The following is a 24,562-nucleotide window of genomic DNA, read 5'->3' on the forward strand; positions in this document are numbered from 1 at the left end:
CTCATCTACATTGAGAAGTTAGTCCGGTAAATATTTTTCCTCCCCAGATATGAATGAGCACTTCTGATGTCTTTGTCTAATTCTTTGTACAAATGTCATCTTTCAAGGAAAAGGCACAATGGGAAGAATTCTAACAACACTTGGTTACTCCAGCCTCTCACCTGAAGATGAAAATGATTCTGCATAAAATCCTAAGCTTCACAGAAAATATATTCACCCCTTCTATACACTGGTTGTGGTACCAGGAATGTACTGGTGTGATACCGCTTATGAATGAATGATTAAATGAATGAAAGGATGGCAGCAAAGAGCAGGGAGGAGGACGACTGGGCCCATACTGAGATGCAGATGTTCGTATGGTTAGCAGGGGCATGGGAATGGGGATGCGGGGAGGGCTGGCAGGAAGAGGGCTGAGGTGCAAAGCCAACTTCTTACCCAACTGAGTCATTGAGGCCTTAAGCAGTGCCGTGTGTGTGTGTGTGTGTGTGTGTGTGTGTGTGTGTGTTACTTCATTCCCATGTTTGTTTGTCTTTGTTAACATCATTTTTGCTGGGGAGATGGGGAAAGAGGACGCCGTCATTGACAATACAGTTTGCAGCAGGCCATACACTGCATCTCAAATGTCGTTTTTCTCTGTGAAGTCTTCCCAATCCATCACTGCTTTCCCCATCTCCAGGAGTCTGAAGTTGTACAATAGTTTGTCCCCATGCTGATCATGGCATCTCTTAGACTTCATGCTTTGGATATTTACTGCCTGATTTTATTAGGTCGTGAGATTCTGTACAACAGCAGTGAAGTAATTTTGTATGGAATTTCCCAGAGGGCCTTGAACATAGTAAGTGCTCAATAAATAAAGACCAAAGTCATCTGCTCTGAGCTGTGCTGCTGAGCAACCTTCCTGGTTCTCTCCAATGTCTCTCAAGGTCACGTCCACCCATCACTGGTTGGTTTTCTGTCCGACTGACCCTCTGCACAGGTCACGGCTCTCAGCCATCTCACCCAGAGTTTTGTCAGGTCAAGATCACTTTAAAAAATACACTTTGTTGCTAAGCATTTGTGCCTGTGGGCAATGTGACTCATCATTCACTCTCTGAACAAGCCCCTTTTTGATTACCTACTAAGGGCAAGATTCTGTGCTAGATGGTTACAGGCCAGGGAATCACAGTAAATCACAGTAAATAAATGGTCCAGAGGCCGGAGAAATGGAAGTCCATTATGAAGTTCCTCCTTTACATAGAAAATTGAGCGAAGCTCAAGATTCACACTGGTGGCTTAAAGCAGAACATTTTTAGACAATGGAGTTTGTATGAATTCATAATCACACATTCTGAAAGTATAGAAAATTCACATTTCTTTAATTTTTAAAATTAACTTAAATTCAATTCCTTATTTCTAGAGTAGCAAGCAATCAGAATGTCAGTTGTTGTTCTATTTCTCTCTCCCTAGAGGCACATAGGAATCTGGGGGATTTTACAGTGCTGAGATATGGGATGTAACCTGTCATCTTCAGCCCATCACCCTGTCCATCCAGCATTCCCTTCTCCAAGCCCTGCAGTCCCTTGCAAGCAGGCTGTGCTCAGCTTCTCTTCCAGGTACACAGGAAGCTGAGAGGTTCCCCACCTCGCAGGGTGATGCCAAGTCTCTGCCGCTCTCAGGGCTTCTTGGGAAAGCTTTCCTTGTCCAACCCCTGCCTCCCTTCCCACAAAGACCTCCTCTCTTTCCTTCTCAGCCTAGATGTCCCAAATAACCTCTTCCACAAGTGGAGCATCCGCATAAGGAACCCAGAGAGGCTGTCTTCAGGCAGCTCTGCCTTCTGCTGTACAAAGACCCCTGGAGCTAGAAAAAAATGCAAGGCTCCAGGTATTTTCCCAGAACACGTGGAAAGAAAATACAAAAAAGCAAAACTGCCTTACCATCACAATAAAATGTGTGGTCAAAACAACAAAGCATGATAGCTTAAGGAAGAAAAACAGAACTTCAGGAAAGAAAGTACAAGTGAAGGGGAAATTCATCCTTGCGATCACTTAACAACAGCACTTCTAGGGCTGAATTGTGTCCCCCAGATTCATAGGTTGAAGTTCTAACCTCCACCACCTCCTGATATGACCTTATATGGAAATAGGGTTGTTGCTGATGAAGTCGTACTGGAAAAGAGTGGGCCCTAATCCAATACAGCTGGTGTCCTCATACAAAGGGTAAATTTCGAGACAGACAGGCACACAGGGAGGATGCCATGGGAACATGAAGGCAGAGATGAGGTGATACGTCCACCAGCTAAGCATCCCCAAAGATTCCCGCTACGACCCAGAAGCTAGGAGAAGGCCTGGAACAGGTTCTCCCTCTCAGCCTTCAGGAAGAAGCTACCTGGCCGGTCCCTTAATCTCAGACTTCTAGCCTCCAAAACTGTGAAAAAATAAATTTCTCTTGCTTAAGCCACTCAGCCCATAGTATTTTGTTTCAGCAGCCCTAGCACACTAATATAAGTAGCTAGAAAGTGCCCATGTGTGACTACAATTTAGAGAATAATTTCATAACAAAAATAAAAATGTCATACCAAGGTGATAAAGTACATGCTGATAAGCAAGAAGGTTACCATGTTAATAAAAAGGTAAAGATATTTTTCTGGCACGTTCTCAGAAAGTAAAATCATTTTCTGTCTTGTTCACCACTAACCCCAGCACAGTAAGCACAAGTTCTGGGCACTTAATAAATATTTGTCGAAAGAAACAGATGAATCTTGTCTTCCAGGACTCTCTGCTACCTTGTACTTCTATATGGCTCAGATGCAAAGGCCATAGGTTCTACACAGACATTTAGACCAGAGAGAAAGTTTAATCTCATCTTTTCATTTCACACATAGAAACACTGAGGTTTAAAGTGGCCCTTGAAGGTCCCAAGATCACTGCCAGTTAGTGACACCTACGGTACTATTACTCAAGGTTCTTGGCTGATTCAGTTATTTTCACGTTTTATTATATTGTTTTTCTAGAACAATCAATAGGATCTTATCCTTGTGGCTTGACAGAATTTTAAAAGGCTTTTCCAGTTCTGAAGGAATGACTAAGTTATATTCAACATTAGGTGGACTTAATTGTGGGCAGACATTTGATGCTCACTAAATATCTACGTGCTTCCCCACATCTCCCAGCCCCTTGCAGGTAGAAGGGAGCATGTGACTCATTTTGTTCACCAGACTGTGCACAGAACAAGAATCAGAACAGAGGTTGTGGTGCCCGGAGCTCATTCCTCATGTGTGTGGCCACGTGGTATAATGTCTTAAAGGTTTACAATAAAGGCTGACAGGGGAACAGGACATGAAGCTCTGTCCAGTGGACAGGCTTTGGGTGAGATCTGACAGGTCGATGCTGCAGTGCCTTTGCACAGACCTGCCTATAGAACCTGCGTTCTCCCATCCTACAGTGGAACCATGGTTCCAGGCAGCGCTCACTCCCCAAGCTGCCTGGAGTGAGGGGGTGTTGACAGCTCACTTCCTGGGAGTTCTCCTCTGCCAGAGGAAGCTGCCTCACCAAAATGTCTGGAGGCAATGCTTCCAATCATTGGTCCATTGGGAGTTAAAGGCCTGCTCAGCTGCATTAATTTGGAACAGTCCTGAAGGGTCCCAGCCAAGCCCCATCCGCTGAAGCTCTATCGCAACCCCCTCCCAGGCCCTCTTTTCCCCACTCCCTATGAGAGCCATTCGGAGAGCATCCCCTGCCCGGAAACATCCATGTCAGAACCTGCCTCCCAGAAAGCCGACCCGGATGCAGTGAACAGCGGGAAGAGCCCCAGCACAGCCACAGAGGGGAGAACCAGGACACGTCAGGCGGGGTCATCTGGTTGGGCGAGGCAGTGGGTTTGTCTACCAGAAATGAGGGTGGAGGGTGGGTCCTGGGCGGCCAGGATCCACGGGGCCTTGGGTACCACCTGTGGATGGCCAGTTCTGGGGGACCACGGGAGTAAGAATAGAACTGGGGCTGCAAAGACCCTTTCTGGACCTAAACAGGCCTGGAGACCCCTTTGGAGATTCTTGTTTCTGTTTGTTTCTAAGAACCATTTGATTTCTTTGTATTTAACTTTTATCCTGCTATGATTTTAAAGATACTTTATTTTAAGGAGATTATTCAGTCTCTTTAAGTTCCCTAGCCCCGGACAAGCCGGCAAACCTCTCCTAATAGTTCAGACCTCAGTTCACTGCTGTTGCCTTTGGTGCCGTTAGGTCACCAGCCCTTGTGCCTGACCCGAGCTCTCATACGTTCCTCACTCTCGTGGTGTCCATGGCTCTGGCACCATGGTTCCATGTTAGGGTGAAAGAATGCAGCCTCCTCTTCCTCCATCCCCGTCCTGCATGTGTATGAAGGTCTGTGTCAACTCTCTGTCCTCCTCTTTCCTTCCTGTCCTATCTCGTATCTGTGTATGAATGCTGGATACCAGGCTGTATTTCTGAGAACTTTTTTCTTATCACAGGATCTCAGGGTAAGGCCACATCTCATTTTCCTGAAAGAAGATGCACATTCAGAACATCTAATCCTCAAGAGAAGGTTCCACAGACTCAAGCAAACAAACAAATAACAGCCAAGCAATACCTGGAGTTGCTGAGTCTGGGTGTCCCGGGAGGTGGGGAGGCAGAGGGAATACCCCCCTCCCAGAGCCTGGAGCCTGGGCGTGTCCTCCCCAGTGTTACCGACCGGTGGTCTCTGCCACACTAGGGCAGCAGGAATTGCTTACCTGGCACGCAATCAGCCAGCACCTTGGTCTCGGACTTTCAGCCTCTGGAACTGTGAGAAATAAATGTCTGTTGTTTAAGGTGTATTATTATGGCCACCTGAGCTGACTGCAACAGGTCAGTTCAGTGCAAACAACACTTGAATAAAGTGACATTTGCGTTATGGTGGAAGGAGTGATGAGGTATCCCTTGAGAAAATGCACAGCTCCTGCTTCACACACACACACACACACATCTTGTGACTCCTCAGTAACAGCTTATGGGGAGGAATTCTTGGAAACATATTACAGCCCAAACTCCAAGAGAGAACTGATCGAAGTCAGTCTATTCAGACATGGAGCTAAGGGGGCTCAGGGTGACAGATCATGATTTATAATAAGAAATACATATTTGGTCTCCATCCTCATTCCTGGTGCAGAGCTCCTAAAACCCTTGGACTTTCCTAACTGATGATGTTACTGGGTTCTTGGATCACTTTAATCACTAGAAATTGATTAGAGGTCAGATGAGGAATTGAGGCAAGGCTTTATTGGGACTCATGTTGCAGCAGGAGGGAGTGAAAAAAAGTAACAGGTTTCCTTGTTTACTCCCCAGAGAGGGTGAGCTGGTCCCTTAAATGGGCTGGGGGGGATAGATGGGTCAGCAGGAGGGGCGGCTTGGATGGTGTGTCCACCCCTTTGGTGGTACTGTGTGCAGGGGACACGTGCGGTCCCCTGCTTTTGCTCCCAGCACCTCAGAAGTGGCAGTTGGGTTTTAGCCTTTTTGTATCTTGTTCCTAATTTGCCCCAACTGTGCAAGTGCGCAGTTACTTTTAGTCCCTATAGTTTCTTTTTATTCCACTGCTGTAGGAGACATTTGTCCAGGTGCAAGCATTTAGGTAAGGGGGTCCCAGGTCCCAGGTCCCAGCCTATCTCAATGACATCAATACGGATGTTTTTTGCTACGCTATTGAGGGGACTTTGGGAAAGCCCCTAGGCCATCTCTGATGGGGGGTGATTGCCAGGGCACCAACCATGTGATTAGGGGGTTACAACTTTCAGTCCCATCCCCAGACCTCCAGAGGGGGAGTTCAATCACCAGTGGCTAATGATTTAACCAGTCATGCTATGTAATGAATCCCCCATAAAAACCCAAAGGGATGGAGTTCAGAGAGCCTCCAGTTTAGTGAACATGTGCAGACTGGGAGAGACTGGTGCCCCTGGAGAGGGCATGGAAGCTCTGGGCCCTTTCCCCATACCTGGCCCTCTGCACCTCTTCCATTGGCTGTTCCTAAGCTATATCGCTTCACAGTAAACTGGTAATCTAATAAGTAAAATGTTTCTCTGAGTTCTGTGAGCTGGTCTAGCAAATTCGTCCAATCCTAGGAGGGGGTCCTTGGAACCTTCAATATAGCTGGTCAGTCAGAAGCACAGGTGACAACCTGCAGTTGTGATTGGTGTCTGCATTGTGGGGAGGGGTGGTGAGGGACAGTCTTGTAGGACAGAGCCCTTAACCTGTAGAATCTGATGCTACCACCAGGTAGAGAGTGTCAGACTTGAGCTGAATTGTAGGACAACCAGCTGGTGTGGGAGCATTGCTTGGTGGTGTGGAAAAACTCACACATGGGAATTAGGAGCAGAATCAGACAAGGATGGGACCTCCCTGGTGGCCCAGTGGGTAAGACGCCATGCTCCCAATGTAGGGGGCCCGGGTTCGATCCCTGGTCAGAGAACTAGATTTTGCATGCATGCCTCACATAAGAGTCCTCATGCCACAACTAAGAAGTCTGCGTGCCGCAACTGAAAGATCCCACATGCCGCAAGGAAGATCCTGGAGTGCCACAGCTAAGACCCAGTGCAGCCTAAAAAAAAAAAAAAAAAAAAAGGAATCAGGAAAGGACAAGCCGAGATGGCCCCAAGTGAAAACATAAATCACTTTTGGGCAGTCCCCCAGATTCTCCAGGAATGAGCTTGTGCAGAGAAGCTTTCTTTTCATTATTATATGTATATTTTCTAGATAAAGTGAATTCCCAGAGCACAGGTTGCACTCACATTCATAATCAAATACGTAAACAACTCAAAAATGAAATCCTGTGATTTTTTTTTTCAAATTAACTGCGGTTTTTAGAATATCATTGAATCTCTTCTCATCTTTTTGTGTGAATTGTTAAGAACTGGTTGTTCTCATTAAAGTGTCAGAATGCTAATTGGCTTTAAAACCCTTCATAAGATATTAGTGGAAAATAAAATTGAGTAAGAGCTCAATTCTATTAAAACTATGCATTACTGGACATATGCATGAAATTAATTAGCAGTTGCCTCTGGGTGATACAATTACGGGTACTTTTTATTTTCTTCATTTTGCTTTACTCTCTTTTTCAAATATTCTCCAAATGCATATTCTTTTTAGAATCATGGGGGAAAAATGTGGTTAAAGTCTTTCTGGTCTTTCAAACCCAGCTCAATGGCATCTGAGTTGAAATTGCTATGTGGGTTTTCTGTGTAATTTCCCATCCTTTTCCCCTGACTGGTATGACATGTGCCAGCAGTGGCTTGATACTGGGTTATGTACCCCACATGTGGCTGTCCATGTCCCAGCCACGATGACAGAGGACTTTGGCTGCCCCTTGAGTCTCTTTCACTGTCTTCAAGCCCCTGGATCTGACCTCTGTCCTGGGAGCTGGAACCCAGGGTTGGCATGTATCCAGGATGGGAAAAGGTAGTGAGGCCATATCCTTCCTGAAGAAGTGAGTGCTTGTAACAGGAGATCAAGTGCAAAGACATGTCTGAGAAATGCCGCATGTCCGAGGAGGACCAGTCCATGTCTGGAGGATGTGAGGTGGGCATTGGAGCCAGGGATGTGGAACTCTTAGCTCCCACAGCCAGGAAGCAGGTGGGAGGGAGAAACTGGCTGACAGGGGAAGCAGCGGCAGGGCCGGCCTGATGCATCTGAGGGGACTGAGTGGGCCGCTCAGAACTGGGTGCTCGGGGGGAGGTCTGCACATCCTTGGACTCCGGGGTGCCAGACGCTTGCCCTTTGGACTGCTGACCAGTTCACACTCAGAATGGTGGTTCTATGACCACTCGTACCCTGGGCTGGTGCTATTCTTGCTGCCTGTCTGCAGGAATTCATTCCTTCAGAAGGGATCAAGTTTTGGACACTGGGCCCCCAAGAGGCTGGCTTTCATTTTAGAACACAAGGAGCTTTTTCCCCAGGGGCTCACCTCTGCTCTATCTTGTTGCCCAGTGGGATGGTTGAAATGTGCTTATTAATTATTGATAACCTTCTTGATTCTTAAAGTGTGCTTGCCTTTAGCGAGGGTGGTTTGTAAAAGCATGTAATTACTTTAAAACACACACTAAGGAGAGACTTCATTACATTGACCCACTGAAAGTGAAGGTAGTGTACAAAAAATACTTTAATGTATTATAACATCTTACGGTACAACAGACCAGTAGTCAAGAGCATCATATATGGAGAAAAAAATATACATATTTACATATATTTCCCTAAAATTAAGAATGTCCTAAATATACTCAAGAAAAACCTTAAAATCTTATTGCATGATTAGTCTTCAACTAATCACAGTGAATGAAACAGTCCTTTCAACAGAAGAGCGGCCTACGGGACGAATTATTGCCTGATGGAGCCTCATTGAGAATTTGTCCGCCTGTTTTAGTATCATGAGTCTCACTATTGATCCAACAACTAGACTCCAAACTCCAGTTTGTCATAGAATAGGAGCTGACATTTCAGATGATTCAGCCAAATGATCTCATTCATCTTCAAACTTAAAACAGGCAACTTTCATAGCATTTATCACTAAATAACAGCGATGGCTCATCCTTTCTAAACCAGTACGCTGTTACTAATGTCTGATCTTTCTAGGTTTCTGAAGACAAAATTCTATTCAAAGTATTACAAGCTAAACTAAGCAGTAATTGAAAGCACCACAAAATACTTGCCTTTAACACTTAAATTGAGATACCTCACTTAAATTGCCTTTTATTTTCCTACTAAAAAAGAATATGTCTCACAAAACTGATACACATATTTAAAAACTGAAACTATAAAGCAAAATGTTGTATAATCCAAACTTGAATTTTACTCTAATGATAAAAGTCCTGACTTCTCCCACTTAAGAAAAATGAGCATTTGAATATTTTAAACATGAAGGCTTTGAAAATTCTCTCAGTGCATAAGAAAGGGGGTTGTGGCGTAAAAACAGCTGGAAAGTGCATTTAAAATAGCTTATTTGTTTTTCTCTTTTTCTGATTTTTGTTCATTTTTTAATTTTTATTTTGTTTTTTTCTCTTTATAATATACATATATATACATATGTATTTTTTTCTCAAGTGCACTGTTTTGTTTTATACTTCCCTTTGGGGAAAGAGAAATGTAGTTTCCCTCAATTCGAGAGAAATTCACTTCAACTCAGAGGATTTGGGCTTCAGATTCAGATTTTGTTTCAGATTATAATGGTTGAGCATCTACTGGACACCACACAATGTCTTCGGTGCTTTCACATACGTGCCCTTTCTCTGTGGAATAATGTAATGGTCAGCAAAGTAAACTCATGTTAATTAAAAAACAAAAAAACTGTTTTATGGTTATCTGATTATATTAAGGTCGTCATGGCTTAGATACTATCAAGACCCATAGAGGAAAAATACTTTCTAATTCTTTTGTTTTTTTTCTTAAAAACATAAAATAAAATGGAAAATACATGACAACCATTCTATCGCAGAAGACACACAAACGTATTTCAGTTGAATTACAGTGATTTAAAATTTGAAGTAGGAATATCTTTTCTGAGAAAAATAATCACATAAACCAAACTTTCAAAATCACCAAGTCTTGAAAAAAGATTCTGAAGCGGAATTTCTGCATGGCTGCGTAACGGAATCAGGCAACATTTAAATGCCACCTAGTGGCCAACGCTGGAACGGCAGCTGGATTACAGAGTTCTTTGATTAAAAAATTGTCCATGATTTTGCTTTTGTAAAACAATGATAGGAAATTATTTCCCAGGAAATGGGATACTGTCTAGGTTTCGTGAACAAACTGCATGTGGTATTTCCAAGAGGAGAAGATTTTGTTCCTTGACCCAATTCAAGTGACATTTTCCCTCAAGCTCTTTCTTAGCCTAGCAAAGGAAGGCTCTGGATCTTATATTGACCTAGATTACATTCTTATTTCAAGTGATTCAAGATTACATTCTTATTTCAAGTGATTCAGAGTTAAATGGGAAATACTATATTGTGCCACAGCTTCATTTATAGAAAATTCTGGTTCATCCTACACTCTTGGCCACACCCTTTGCTCCACCTTTTCCTGCTGCTTTTGCAGATGAGTTCATGCCAGTCCAGGAATGTGTCACTTTTCAGGGACACGGGGACAACCAAGAAAATAAACTCATATGCTGTTGCTTGACAGACTCAGCAGATTCACACAGCAACCCAAGCCCTGACCCCATGTCAACTTCATCACTAAATTTAAAGCACACCTTGGTTTTGTTAAGAATCTTGGAAGAGAAAGGGGAGCAGCAGAGATCACTCACATTCCTGGAATAGTCAGCGTGGGTCAGGGCCATGCAGAGCCCCGGGGAGATGAGTTATCTCCTTCTAGGTACTTATCAAAGCCTGGTAAGATGATCATTTCTTATTCTTTGAAACATGTATGGACTATTTCTAAACTTCTGGGTAAAAAGTCCAAGATTGCAGTGATATAAAGGCCGAAAAAGAAAGAGCCTCACCGCAAGCAGAAATAATCGGGGGAGATAATTTGTAATTTTTCCAGATGGGAAAATAACTATCAAATGAAAGGACTAGAAAAATGACTTCAAAATGGAAATATAGGGGTCACAGTAAACACTACTCAAAAATTAAATCCATAATAAGCTACTTAACTAAAGTTAATGGTCTTGCATGTTCTAAGGATTTCAATTTTCCCAGTTATTTCCCAGTTATTTATCTGTTCAGTTACCACAGGCAATCAGATTCCACGTGCGACTGAAAATCGAAATTGGGGCCGCTGGCAGTGCCTACGGGAAGCAAGGCAGCCACGCGCTGAGTGCCAGGGCGGTCCCCACAGATGGGCTGAAGGTTGTTCAGCCTTCAGCTTTACCAGTCCAGCTTCAGGTCCGCCTTGCTCCATACGTATTTCCCTCCTCGCTTGAGAAACATCTTTTCATCAAAGCCGCTGAATTTTATAGCTTCTTCTACGCCAACATCCAGGATGGACGTGGAAGGATCCTTCCGCCCGTTTCTGCAGTTCACGAAGCGCATCTAGGAAATTCATGACAGAAATTGGGATATTTCCTGTAAAACCCAATTCGGGGGATCAACTCAAAATGACTTTTGATGTTCCGATCATTTCAACAGATGTTTGTGGAGAGCTGTGAACCAGATGCTTCACTGGGGACGTTGAACTCTGGGGACACCATCTCTGTACTCAACCCCAGCTCCCATCACCCACGTGAACACCTGAGACCAGGTAAGGGCATGATAAACAGAACTATATACACGTGCCTGTCCCTCCACTGGGGGGCGGGGTAATCAGGAAAGGTTTCCAAAAAATGTTGCCATCTAGATTATGTTTTGAAATTGGAAGCTAGAGAGAACAATATCATAAAAGCCCAGAAGCGTGAAACAGTACGGTGAGTTTGGGAAATATCAGGTAGATGATATTGCTGGAGTGAAAACTGTGTGTGCAGGAAAAAAAAAGAAAAAAATTGTAAATAAAAAAAAAGTGTAAAAGCTTCTTTTAAGAAAGAGAGATAGCATGCTAAGAAAGGTGCTACAGAGGCGGGCAGGTCCCATATCAAGAAGAGTAGCACATGCCCTGCTAAGGGTCTTGGTTTTTATCCTAAATTAAGCATCTTACAGACAGGAACCAGATCTACACACCTCTATGACCTACGATGGCACACAGCATTTTGTAGTAACACTTGTTGAATCAAAATGTTCTTAGATTGCCAAAAGTAAATTTTGTTCCCACTCTAGTTATTCCAGCTATACAGAAACCAGAGAGTTTGTGGAGGAACATTGGTCAAAATCCCCAGGAAAAAAAAAATCCCCAGCCAGTCATGGTACTCCAAACATAAATTCCGTTTGACTTTTCCTCTCTACCTTGAACCCATGAACTGAACATTTATGTTACCACCCTTTCCCCTCTTCTCCTTAAAGAAAGCACATATTGACAACAAATGAATGACTGTGAATCATCAATGATTAACTTGAAAATAATAAAATATCAAAAGTCACAGTAAGCGTTTCTGGAAACACCAAATTCAGTTTAAATATGGAAAAGCCATGGTTCTTGTTGGAGCTCACTTCTTAAAAACAGATCTTTGAATGGAATTATTTGTCCAGTGCTAGAAATATTGCCAAAAGTTTATGAACTGGGACAGAAAAAGAAAAGAAACAGAGACAAGGAAAGGGAGAAGTGATTTGTTTTTCAGTTTGGAGAATGATGGCGTATCTCTTCCTTTGGAAGGCAGTGGGGTAGGAAGGTACCAGTGGCTTTTGGAGAGGAACTGTAACCTCTTCTCTCCAAAGCCAAGAGCTATCTGTCAGAGGACAAGCTGGCAGCATCTGAGGTATTAAAGGCAATAACGTCAAGTGTGACATGTCCTTCCTGCAAAGATCCCTGGGTGCCCCTTGACCAGAGAACCCAGCCGAAGATGGCATAACAAAGGACTCTGCTTTGTGTGATGTCAGCTCCGTGGGACATCCATGGATCCATAGCCATAGGGAAAAGACCATCGAGTGTGGGTGTGTGCAAACACTGGGATCAGATTCAAGCCAATGCCTGCCCAGCCCCTTAGCTCAGAGATGGACACAGTGAAGTAAGGGCTCTATAATACTAATGTTAGTCAGTGACAATAAAAATATGAAATGCTGGCCAAATAGAATGAATATGGACTAAATGGTTATGCTGATTATAACTCAACCCTGACCTTGCTGCTGAATGAATTTTTAAGGGGTTATTTTATAATGCATTAGACATACTCACATATTCATCCAGAATAAGGTAGGAATCTCTCATCTGCAAAGCAGAAATTACACACCAATTTAGTTTCAAGCATATTTTTCAGTATGTATGCTCAACCGTCTGTCTTACCGCATTTGTTCGTTTGTGCTTTATTATTTCTGGAGGCCACATTTCTTAAATCTCTTGAGTGTCTTTAGATGCGTCCCTTACAAGGTGAGCCATCTGCCAGTGCCCCATACCCAACTAACACTCATCTCCGAGCCATCTGTTTGTGTCCATTCGGATTCCAGCAGATTCTAGCTGGCTGGTTTCTGCCCCATGCTGGAAGGGTCACATGCCACTCTGAAAGCTCCGCTGACAGTGAAACCCCCAGGCTAACTTCCCCATTTCCTCCGGCTCTGGGGAACCCTGTCCTTCATTGTTCAATATTCCCTGTGTCTGCCATGCCTCTGATGGACCCCCTTTTCAGTGAATAAAGCAGAATCCCTTCAATGCTATTACCTGGGAGCTTATCTGAGGATTTTAGTATTACTTACATTACTTGTAACTAGTTATGCCTTCTATAGGTATATAAAGAGTGTGCCTACACTCTCATAGGAAGGTATACACTCTATACACACCCCATATAAGTAGGAGTCTGCAAACATTTTTCTGTAAAGGGACAGAGAGTAAATATTTTCAGCCTTATAGACCATGTGGTCTCTGTGGCAACTAAAAGCCACATGGACAATGCTTAGAGAGCAAGCGTGGCTGTGTTCCACTGAAACCTTCCTTATCGACCTTGAAATTGTATTTCATATACTTTTCATGGGTCACAGCTGTCATTCTTGTTTTGATTTTTTTTCCAACCATTCTTGGCTTGCATTCTGGGTTTGTCCCACGGGCTGTAGTTTGCCAACTCCTGTGCATGGCCAGTTCGGGACCTTGTTCCTGAATGTCTGGAGGTGGACCAGGCATCAGCATCACCTGGGAGCTGGTTAAAGTGCTGAATCATGTGTCCACCTCAGACCTGCTTGCTGGTTTGCAAACTTGGGAGTTCCCTGGGTGAAACCTTACCCACGTCAGAGGTAAAGTGAGCTGACCCCACCTATGTCAGAGGCAGAGTTCACCGACCTCATCTACATTAGAGGCATGGTTAGCTGACCTCACCTATATTGGAGATAAAGTTAGCTGAGCTCACCTATGTCAGAGATATAGTTAACTGACCTCACCTCCGTCAGGTATAGTCAGCTGACCTCACTTACATGAGAGGCAGGGCTCGCTGACTTCACCTATGTCAGAGGTAAAGTGAGCTGACCTCACCAATGCAAGGGAACCGACATACAAAGCTTGTCTTGGGTGACCTGCAAGAAGAGAAGACCTTAGTACCCTCTGCTAGTCTTAAAAGTTTATAGAGAAGCCTGAGCTGGGTTCAGTTACATGTACCATCCAGATGGTCTCACCGTGGGAGTGTACGTCCTGAAGACAGAGGAGGGGTTAGGAGCCTCCAGTTGCCCCAGTCCAGCTCTGGATCAAATAGTGGTCACCTCCTCTCAATAATTTCCGCAACCCTGTTAACTCTAAATCCGCATTTTACCAAGACCCTGCCTGGAGGGTTGTCTGTACAATGAAGTTTGAAATGAACTGACTAGTAAGCTTCTCAGGCTTTGGAGTTATCCAAACCCCAGTTTGTCCCTTGCTGGGCTTTAAGGGAGGTGAGTTAACCCTGCCTCTGACATGGGTTAGGTCAGCTAACTCTACCTCTGTCACAGGTAAGGTCAGCTAACTTCACCTCTGACACAGATGATGTCAGTTAATATACCTCTGACATAGATGAGGTCAGTTAACTGTACCTTTGACACAGATGAGGTCAGCTAACCACGCCTCCCATGTAGGTGAGATCAGCTCACTTTACCTCTGACTTGAGTGAGGTCAGCTAACCCTTTCTGTCATGTAGGTGAGGTCAGTTAACCCTATGACTCAGCCTCAGAGTTTCTAAAATGGGGGTAATATTTCTGGCTCATGAAGGAAGCCTCTGTGAAGTGCTCAAAAAGCAGTAATTTGTGACATATTTTCTTTGATCTCACATTACCTATGTAATTAAGACAAATTTTAAAAAGTCAAATAAAATAGTGTATAGATATGAGTATCCTCCTCTGTTCTCTGTCTTCTTTTCAAAAGCTGCTCTGACCCCATTCAGGAATTTTCTTATTTGTACTCTGGTCAACATTACTCAGAAGTTTGAAGTATAAGGAATGAATCCTTGTTCTCAAATTTCTAATACGATGTAAGCATATGAGGGAGAGATTTTGCTGCATGTATATTCTTTGGTGGAAGATGGGGGAAAGCTTTTGATTTTTAAATACTTTAAAAATAATAAAACTACCTATTTTAGAAAAATTTAAAGTCCAAACAGTTATCAAGGTAAACAAAAATGACTGATAATCCCATTATCCCATGATGACCATGGGATGTGTACATACACACTTTTTTGCACATTAGGATTAAAGGTCAAATGGATTTTGCCTATAGTTCTTCATTTGTACCTAATATTATATCCTGCAAATTTATCCTTGTTCCCTAATATTCTTTGAAATAGGTTATATAGTCAGTATAACATTCCATACAGGGAACATGAGCTTACCTGTTCTCTGTATGTTGAATATCAGGCTACCTTCAATTTTTTACTCCTGTCCCTAACACTGCAGTAATGTAGCTTTGAATGAGTTCTTTTTTTCTTTAGCTTCTGAGAACACAGTGATTATTTACTCTGTCTCTGATAACATCTGGAAGCTGCAAACTGTAGATGTGCTTTGGCTGACACTGTTTAACCTACATGAAACGTACATTTGGACTAACAGGGTGGATCCAATTTTTCACACTGGAAACCTAAAGATCTAGTGAAACTTCCACCTCAGCCCTGAGACTACTCCCATCTCTCCGCACAAACCCTCCAAAGCCACAGTGTGTGCAGCCCTTGGTGGAGACACTTCCCTCTTTGGAGCTAAATGTGTGATGGGGAACAAAACAACGTTTGCTTCATACAACCTTCTGGTTAGACTCGGGCACCAGGCAGGGCACGTCTTTGTGGCGGTCCAAGAACGCTTCAAACTCTTCATCACTTATCACAAACGGTTCTGCTTCTCTCAGAGCATCTTCTCCAGAATTCTCACCTTCAATTATGAGGCATTGGAAGACCTGAAACACAAGTGTGGTGTTGGCTTTGGGAAGAGCTTTCCATCTCTCTTTGCCCCAAATCTCATTTCTCCCTGAACCTCTCCTGAGCAAAGAAGACTCCTCCAACTAGGGAACATTCTAGAAAGACACTGCTCTGGAGAAATGAGAACATGCCCTGAAATTTAGGGATATGGTACTAGAAACCCAAACATTCCCAAAATATAAATTTTTAAAAACTGGTCTAGATTACATTTGATCTAGTCTTATAACCTAATATTTTCAGACTACAAAATAATGGTTGCCTGCAAGCCCAGGGCCTCCAGCGGAGGACTGCCTGGGGGACCAGGTTCTGAACCACATGAGCAATTGCATAACAGTTGACACCTGATCCAGGTTTACATCAATGTGCATCCTGCAGACCTCAGTGATCTGATGCAAAAACTGTTTTCTAAACGGACAGCAGCTAATCCTCTCCCTCCAAAAAAAGTCAGAATTTTGAAAAGGCAATTCTGGAGTGAATCAGGCAAGTGGAAGCCAGAGTAGGAGTCGAAAGATTGGAGAAAAGAGATAGAGAAGAAGTGACAAGGAGCCATGAGCAAACCAAAGCTATGAGAAAAAATATATATAATACATATTTATAATGTATAAGTATAGCACATGAGTGCTGACTGGCAGGGGGCTCTAGAAGGGAAATCTAAGAGCTTGGAGCTTAGCCCTCTGGCTCTCCTCTGACGCCTCCACACAGTGGGTCATAGCCTGGGGTCCTCCCATCACCCCTGTTTCTGTAGCTGTTTTCAGTTCCTCCTGGACCTGGGAGAGTGGCTGATATTCCAGCTTGCTTACATATATAACCAAACCTCAAGTTCAACATACAAATTAAAACTTTTTAAAGTAAGAAACATTTCTTGTTTCCCATAATCCACTTCCACATATTACAGGATAGCCTCAGGAAAATAACACACATTAATCCCTTTCCCATCTCCACAACCCTTCTCTGAATGCTAACGTGGGATTAACAGCACGTCCCAGGCAGCTTTAATAGGAAAGGTTTTCTTGGTGTCTAGACAGGAATTCCTTCCCTACTTGTGGAAATTCTGTCCCTCTGTCCGAGCAGGAGCCAAATACCTCCTCCTACAGGAAGTCTTCCTGGCTCTTTGGCAGAAATAAACCTTGCCTGTTTCACCCTGCCACATTATCCCAGCACACATAGCTTTATATTACAAGAGTTTTCTTTAACTCTTTTACTTGCTAGAATTGAATTCTACATCTTATCTTTAGTTGCATTAGTCTGGGGTCAGGCACAGACTTTGGATACCTGCATAGCAATCATCAAGGCAGCTTGTTAAGAATACATATTCACACAAACCCTGCTGCTAATCTGTTTCAGGATAGTGGGTATAGGATGAGGCCCAAGAAGCTGATTTGAAACAGTTCCCTGAGTTCATTCTGAAGAACAGCCAGGGGCAGAAACCTTCAGTTTATAATTCTTTGTAAGCATCTGTGCATGGTGGGTGCTGTAAGTCACTTTGAATTGGCTTATGCATATTTGAACCTTAGACTTTTTAGTAGCTGATAGTGGGGCTAAGTCTTAAAGCACACATCTGGGTGAATGAATCTTGGGAATGAATTTCACTACCACTTGGGGATGGCCTTTCTCCCAATAGCTTCTAATAATTCTATGAAAAATGAACTAAAATAATTTATGAAGACCACATACCCATTTATAAATAAGCCAAGAGTTTTTAAGACAAATCAGTCTTATTATTTTAATAAACACATACGAGTTAGACTTCCTATGAACATATTCTTCAGAATATCTCCAAGCACTTCTCATATATTTACTTTCACAATTTCCCAGAAGGAAATCAGTTATAAGGGGGAAATTGAGGCAAAGAGAATGTAAGTAGTTAACGTTTAGCAGAGCTGAAAGAAGGACCAAGGGCCTGCTTTCCCAGCTGGCTCTCTGAGTCCATAGTTCTCTGTATCCTTATCATTTCTGGTTTTGCCGAAGCAAGTCTCTCCTGACCGTTCTCTTAATTACAACCAGCAAAAGCAACACGGTATGTACCTTCCAGCGGATGGGGTTCAGGGCTTTAATCTGTTCCTTCATGTCCTCGTCCACATTGAATCGATTGATGACAGAATTTATCTTGAAGGCCACTCTGTAATCTTTGCACCACGTCCTCAGTTTTTGGAGATTTTCCACGTGGTTCTTGTTTCCTTGACCACGGCCAATAAGGACATTGACCTGCTCGTCAAAGCTGTCGCAGGAGATGGCGAGAATGTCCAAATATTCCCCTGAGGGAAAACCATCACCATTAGGCTTTTCCATCCAAGGATGCAGACACAGGCCTTTAAGCCAGAGGTGGAGAATTGGAGCCTTATGGACCACATAGGTAGACATAAACATTTTGTTTGTTCCTCCAGACATCTAAAACTATTTCAAACTGTTTGCAACTATTTTTGGGGGGGTAGATTTAACATAGAATGTAGATTTATGATGTATCTTTAAAAATTTGAGCATATGGCGACACTAACCTTGAACTCCCAAATAGGACAAAGATCAATGGAAGTTCATAAGTGGCTGTCCACGTGTCCACTATTAATAGTCCTTACACTTCCTTTTTGTCCCCCTACCACTAATGATCCTTTTTTTTATGCACTTTCAAATTCACTAATTTGCACCACCTCTCCCGTACAACATTTGAGCTTTTGACCCAAAGGTGCAGCAACCCTCCTGGTCCCTACTCTTTATACCATATTGACAGCATGTGGAGCCCATCCTGCCCTAACCTTGTCTTATCTCTCTGAATCTGGTTCCCAAAGCTTACTTTTGAACTTCTGACCCCCTCTTTCACTGAGTGACTCCCTTCACAGTCATTTTGATGTTGACCCATTGCCCTGTGGTCTTCCTGTTAACCTTCCTCAGGTGGGCTGTTCTACCCACATCCACACCCTGCGGATCCACATCCACTTCTTCATCATCTTGGAAGGAGGATTTTATCAGAGATCTCCTGTGCATGTCCTCAACAGATCACAAATGCAACTACCCTTTGGATGATTTCAAGGCTCAAACAACTTACACAAAGCAAAGCACACTCTAAGAGTTCAGCTAGAACTGTTTCCCCAAATGATAGTAGTAATAATAGCTAACATTTTTCAGGTGCCTCCTAAATTCCAGGTACTGCTCTCTTAATATTAACATCTATGTAAAACTTAGCTTCCCAGTCTTAGGACCAGGGGTTTGTAACCCTGAGTCGTAGAGTGGAATCCCTTGGAGCATCCCAAGTTGGCCTGTCCACATACCACGAGGCTCTGATATAATTAGTCTGCAGTCCAGTCCCAGTCCAGATATTTATAAAGTTCCTCAGTAGCCAAATATGCAGCCAAAGGTGAGAACGACTGTTTTAGTCTAATCGCTTAATTTGTACACGAGACTACTAAAATAGAGTTATTTCCGAAAATACTTTAAAAATTAAACAAGAATAGCAAACGATAAGGTCAGGGCTTGCAAAACTGTACACTGCGTTAATTCTCCCCACTAGCGGCTCAGCTAAAACTAGCTACACTGATAATGTATGTAAGAGTTCTGGGGCTAGTCTGTTCTGTTATCTGCCTTGCCATACTTGTTTACTTAGAGCCCTACCAGCTTGAAAAGAGATTAGAGTAAGCCCACTTGTTTCTTCCTCCCTTTGGATCCCCAGAGGCCTGGCCTAAAGCCCGGGATGGAGGGAAATAGAGCAACAGACAGTGACAGAGGCGGCAGTCACGTGCCACGCGAGGCTCTCACCGTAGTTCTGGAACCACCTCTCCTGGATCAGGCTCCCGTTGCTCACTACGCTCACGCTGGGCAGTTGCAGCTCCTGTTTGCAGAACTTCACCAGCTGGCCAAGGTATCTGCCCCGGTCGTGGAGGAATGGCTCTCCGCCGGAGAAGTTGATCTTTTCCATACCTGGGACAGACAGAGCATGGCTTTTCCTTCTATTTTTCCACTTCACCAACATCCATTATTATTTTAATGGCAAAAGTAGTATTTTCTCAATGTAATAGAATGAGATGAGAGAAAAATGGAGCTAGGACATCCGCCCAAGCTCCAAAGCCTTTGACCTTTCTAAGTGTGCAGGGTCGCCCTCCATCCTAGCTTTCCCAGCACAGTCCCAGTTTATGGAGGACCAAATCTCATCAGTTGGTTTTTTCTAGCACCCTCTTTTACTCTTAGACGTTTCTACATTGGGGCAGTGGTAAATGATAGCGTCTCACTATTTATAAGCTAACATGCTAGGAGGTGGCTTGTATGATGAACATTATTATCCAATAAAAATACGATTCCCCAAAAGTGTGGTTAAATAGGGGCATATAACTAGAGAAAGTGAAACAGTGTGTTGGCCAGTGGTGTAGCCCGTGATGAGTCTGGGGATTAGGTTAGAGGGGATGAAAGAATGAGAAAACTGAAGGAACAGGATGCAGAGATGTTACTAAGAGCTCAGATGAGGAACAATTGATTCACAGTGGTGCCAACATACAAGCCATCCTGTCACAGCACAGATCAATAGCTGATGCTCATGATGGTTGAGTTCTATTCAGTCTGCTCTGTTTAAAAGCCAAAGAAGTGGGCTTCCCTGGTGATGCAGCAGTTAAGAATCTACCTGCCAGTTGAGGGGACATGGGATCGAGCCCTGGTGTGGGAAGATCCCAGATGCCGTGGAGCAACTGAGCCCGTGCGCCACAGATACTGAGCCCACACACCTAGAGCCTGTGCTCCACAACAAGAGAAGCCACTGCAATGAGAAGGCCGAGCACTGCAACGAAGAGTAGCCCCCCTTGCTGCAACTAGAGAAAGCCCGTGTGCAGCAACAAAGACCCAACTAAGCCAAAAAAAAAAAAAAAAAGCCAAAGAAGTAAATAATATATTGTAGAAGCATCTTCAGCCAGAGCAGTAATTTTAATTTTAAATGTAATGTACATTTATTGTTTAAATTTAACAATAAATTTAAAATTTCAATAGTCACCAAAATAGATTTTCCTCTATTTGCCAGAAATCTTACTTACAGGACACATCATGCATACTATACCTTAGCCAGTTTAACTAACTTTGGTTTTATTTACTTAAAATTGAGAGGTCCTGATATAAAAGTATTAATTATAACTGTAATAGTTTATACTCTATTAAAAAACATATGAGCATTTATTTATTTGTGCCTTGTAACAACTTTTTAAGGTTGATATATGAGTTATCACTATTGTCTCTATTTTAAAGAATATTAAACTGATATGCAGAAAGTTAAATGTCTTGACACATTGTTTAAGTGATGGAGCAGGAACTCAAACCCTGGCCTTGTGAATTAAGACACTACGTTCATTCCATAACCCCAGACCTCTCTTCATTTGTTCATTCATGCACTAATTCATCCATTCAAAAACATTCATTAGACTCCTATTACCTTCTAGATATTTTGCTAGGCAGAAGGATAAGCAGAATGCTAGGTTTCAACTTTGGAACTCAAACTCTTTGGGGACCCAGATATTAAAAACAAAACACAAGAACACAGTGTTAAATATGCTGCAGTAGACACTTAGGTTGCTTCCATACCTTGGCAATGTAAATAATGCTGCTATGAACATTGGGGTGCATGTATCTCTTCAAATTAGTGTTTTTACTTCTTTCTGATATATATCCAGAACTGGAATTGTTGGGTCATATGGTAATTCTATTTTTAGTTTTTTAAGGAACCTCCATACTGTTCTCCACAGTGTCTGCACCAATTTACATTCCCACCAACAGTGTACGAGGTTTCCCTTGTCTCCACACCTTCTCCAGCATTTGTTATTTGTGGACTTTTTGATGATGGCCATTCTGACTGGTGTGAGGTGATACCTCATTGTGGTTTTGATTTGCATTTCCCGGATGATTAGTGGTGTTGAGAATCTTTTCAAGTGCCTGTTGGCCATCTGCATTCCCTCTTTGGAAAATTTCTATTCAGTTCTGCCCATTTTTTAACTGGGTTGTTTGTTTTTTGATGTTCAGTTGTCTCAGCTGTTTATGTATATTGGCTATTAACCCTCTATCGGTTATATTTGCAAATATCTTCTCCCACTCAATAGGTTGTCTTTTCATTTTGTCAATGGTTTCCTTTGCTGTGCAAAAGCTTTTACATTTTTTTAAGAGTGTCCATCAACAGACGAACGGATAAAGAAGATGTGGTATATATACACAAAGGAATACTACTCAGCCATAAAAAATAATGAAATTTTGCCATTTGCAGCAACGTGGATGGACTTGGAGGGCATTAGGCTAAGTGAAATAAGTCAGACAAATATTGTATAATATCATTTATGTGTGGAATCTAAAATAATACAGCAAACTAGTGAATAAAACAAAAAAGAATCAAACTCACAGATATAGAGAACAAACTAGTGGTTACCAGTGGGAAGAGGGAAGGGGGGAGGGACAAGATAGGGCTAGGGAGAAAAAGGGTTATAATTAGGATTATATGAAATCATGTGTGTGAAACTTTTGAAAACTGTAAAGCATTATAGGATTTAAAGAATCTTTCATTCAATTAAAAAAATGAAATAAATAAAACATGCTATAATACATGCATTTGTAACAAATGCCATGGGATCACAAAGGAAAGCGAGAGGGCATTCATTCTGCATGACGAGGACCAGAAATAATTCTAAGGAGCTTTGAAAGCTCACCAACAGAGACTGAGGTGACAGGCATTCCAGGAAGAGAGAACAGTGCAATCACAGGCTCCATGATGCAGCAGCTGGGGGAGAACTGTGTCACGTGATGTGTCCACAGCTTGGGGCCCTTCAGGAATTGGGGTGAAGAATGGCAACACTGAGCTTGAAGCCTGTGCTGACAAGTTTAGGCTTGGAAGCCATGCAAGAGAGCTAAGTGGGGGAGCTAGCCATCACAATTTATATTTTAGTAAGATAAGTTGCTTTCAGAGGGGACCCAGAGACAATGAGATGAATTGCAACAGTCCTGGTGAGAAATAATGAGACCCTGAACCAGACCCCAATGGGAACGGCAAGGTGGGTCAGGCATTGGATGAGCTGTGGATAACTGGGCAGGCATATGGAAAGCAAAATAAGTCAGATCCAGTAAAGTGCAAGCCTACGATCTCACCGTATCAAGCACAAAATCCGGCAAAACTAGTGTGTGTGTTAGAAGAGCTAGTAGTTACCCCGGGCAGGAAGGGAGCACGCGCTTTGGGTGCCCTGCTGCTTTCTGTCTAGATTTGTGTGCCGTTTACCTGGGTGTGTGCAGCTCTGTGCAGAGGCATGTTACGTGTCAGTAAACAAGGCAAGCAAGTTGAGAAAAAAGTTGGCGATGTGGCCGAAGTTGCTCTAGGGAAGACAGGAGGACAAGAAGAGAAGGAGGACCGATCTGGAGCGGAAGACGTCACCGTAGAACTGGACAGGCTGGGGTCTCTCTGAGATGCCTTCGAGCTACTGACGTGGTGACACTGAGTGAGAAAGTCTCCAGAGCAAAGTCATTGCCTTATTGAGTTGCAAATCGTTTCCCTAAAGTTTCATAGTAAGAACACGTAAATAATCCAAAATAAAAGATTCAACTATTGCGTTTCTTAAGTCAAGGTGTTTGTATTTGTTTGCAACCTTCCTCTTTAACTGTTTCTGGGAAACCCCAAGTGCTGCGGGCCGACTCAGAGCTCAGCACCACCTTCCCGACCTGCCTGGTTCCGCGGGCTGGGCGCACCGGGACCCAGCAGGTGCAGGCGCGGCTCGCTTAGAAGCGTCAGGAGGATGGGTTTGCTCCAGTTACCCCCAGGCCAGCCGACTCTGCGGGTTGGGGAGGCCTAGACACCCATCCCCAACTTCACCTCCGCATCCTCTGGCAGGTGGGCATCCTCCCTGTGCTGTGGGAACCGCTAGGGTTCCGGGGGAACCGTCCAGCCCATGCGCGCTCCCAGCCCCCTCCTGTCAGCCGGCCACAGACCAGCTGAGCCCCCGGTCTCGTTCTGGGTCCGGACTCACCCGCTTCCTTCAGCAGCAGCAAGCCTCTCTTGGCCTCCGCCAGCGGCAGCACGAAGGACGTTTTGGCCGTGTGGAAGCAGAAGCCACACTTGTAATTGCACTGGCGGGTGAAGTGATAATTAACGCTGGTGGGGGTGATGGGCAGATCGCGGTCCTCTTCGTCTTCCCTGCTGGGCTTCCTTGGTTTTCTCCTGCCCCGCTGCTGCTGGCTCTTCTTGCCCCCCGCCAGCCAGAATGCTGCCCTGAGCCGGGGGAACAGGGTCCCCAGGCTGCTCCACAGGGAGCCCAGGTGCTGCACGAAGGCGCTCAGCAGCTTGAGAGTGAATGACACGGGTACTAGCATCCACATGGTGACCAGGTGCCCTGAGGCTGCCCTGCAGCTGCAGGCTCACTTTATAGGTGCCTGGCAACCTGTCACATGGGGAGGAGGGACACACCTCCCTTGACTAACTCTCAGCTGAGCACAAGTTTCGATTTCTCTCTTCATGAAAATGAAAGTTGGAACAGGGCCAAGACTGAAGGCTCAGACTAAGACTGACATCTGCTTTCCCCTGCCCCGCTGCTTCCCTCTGTCTGTAAATAATAGGGGTATAAATAACAGCCTCCCAACTGGATACAGATGGAGAAGGTATTGATATCTAATGTCTATCTCGACCTAGCAGATAGCAGCAGAACTAGACAGAGACGTAGCCACGTCTGTAGCTG

General features: G+C 43.7%; 1 protein-coding gene across 1 annotated transcript; it reads right to left on the reverse strand.

The window, feature by feature from the left end:
- Positions 1-10,609: 10,609 nt before the first annotated feature.
- RSAD2 (radical S-adenosyl methionine domain containing 2) lies at positions 10,610-24,206 on the reverse strand (the record flags this gene model as incomplete). Its single annotated transcript, XM_081254441.1, has 6 exons — positions 10,610-10,989; positions 12,719-12,751; positions 15,725-15,874; positions 17,922-18,151; positions 19,644-19,805; positions 23,858-24,206. 6 exons carry the CDS (start codon positions 24,204-24,206, stop codon positions 10,825-10,827), a joined length of 1,089 nt encoding a protein of 362 aa, XP_081110567.1. The 3' UTR covers positions 10,610-10,824.
- Positions 24,207-24,562: the final 356 nt, after the last annotated feature.

This window comes from Mesoplodon bidens, assembly GCF_964165515.1.
Source record: "Mesoplodon bidens genome assembly, chromosome: 14".
NCBI classification, from domain to species: domain Eukaryota; kingdom Metazoa; phylum Chordata; class Mammalia; order Artiodactyla; family Ziphiidae; genus Mesoplodon; species Mesoplodon bidens.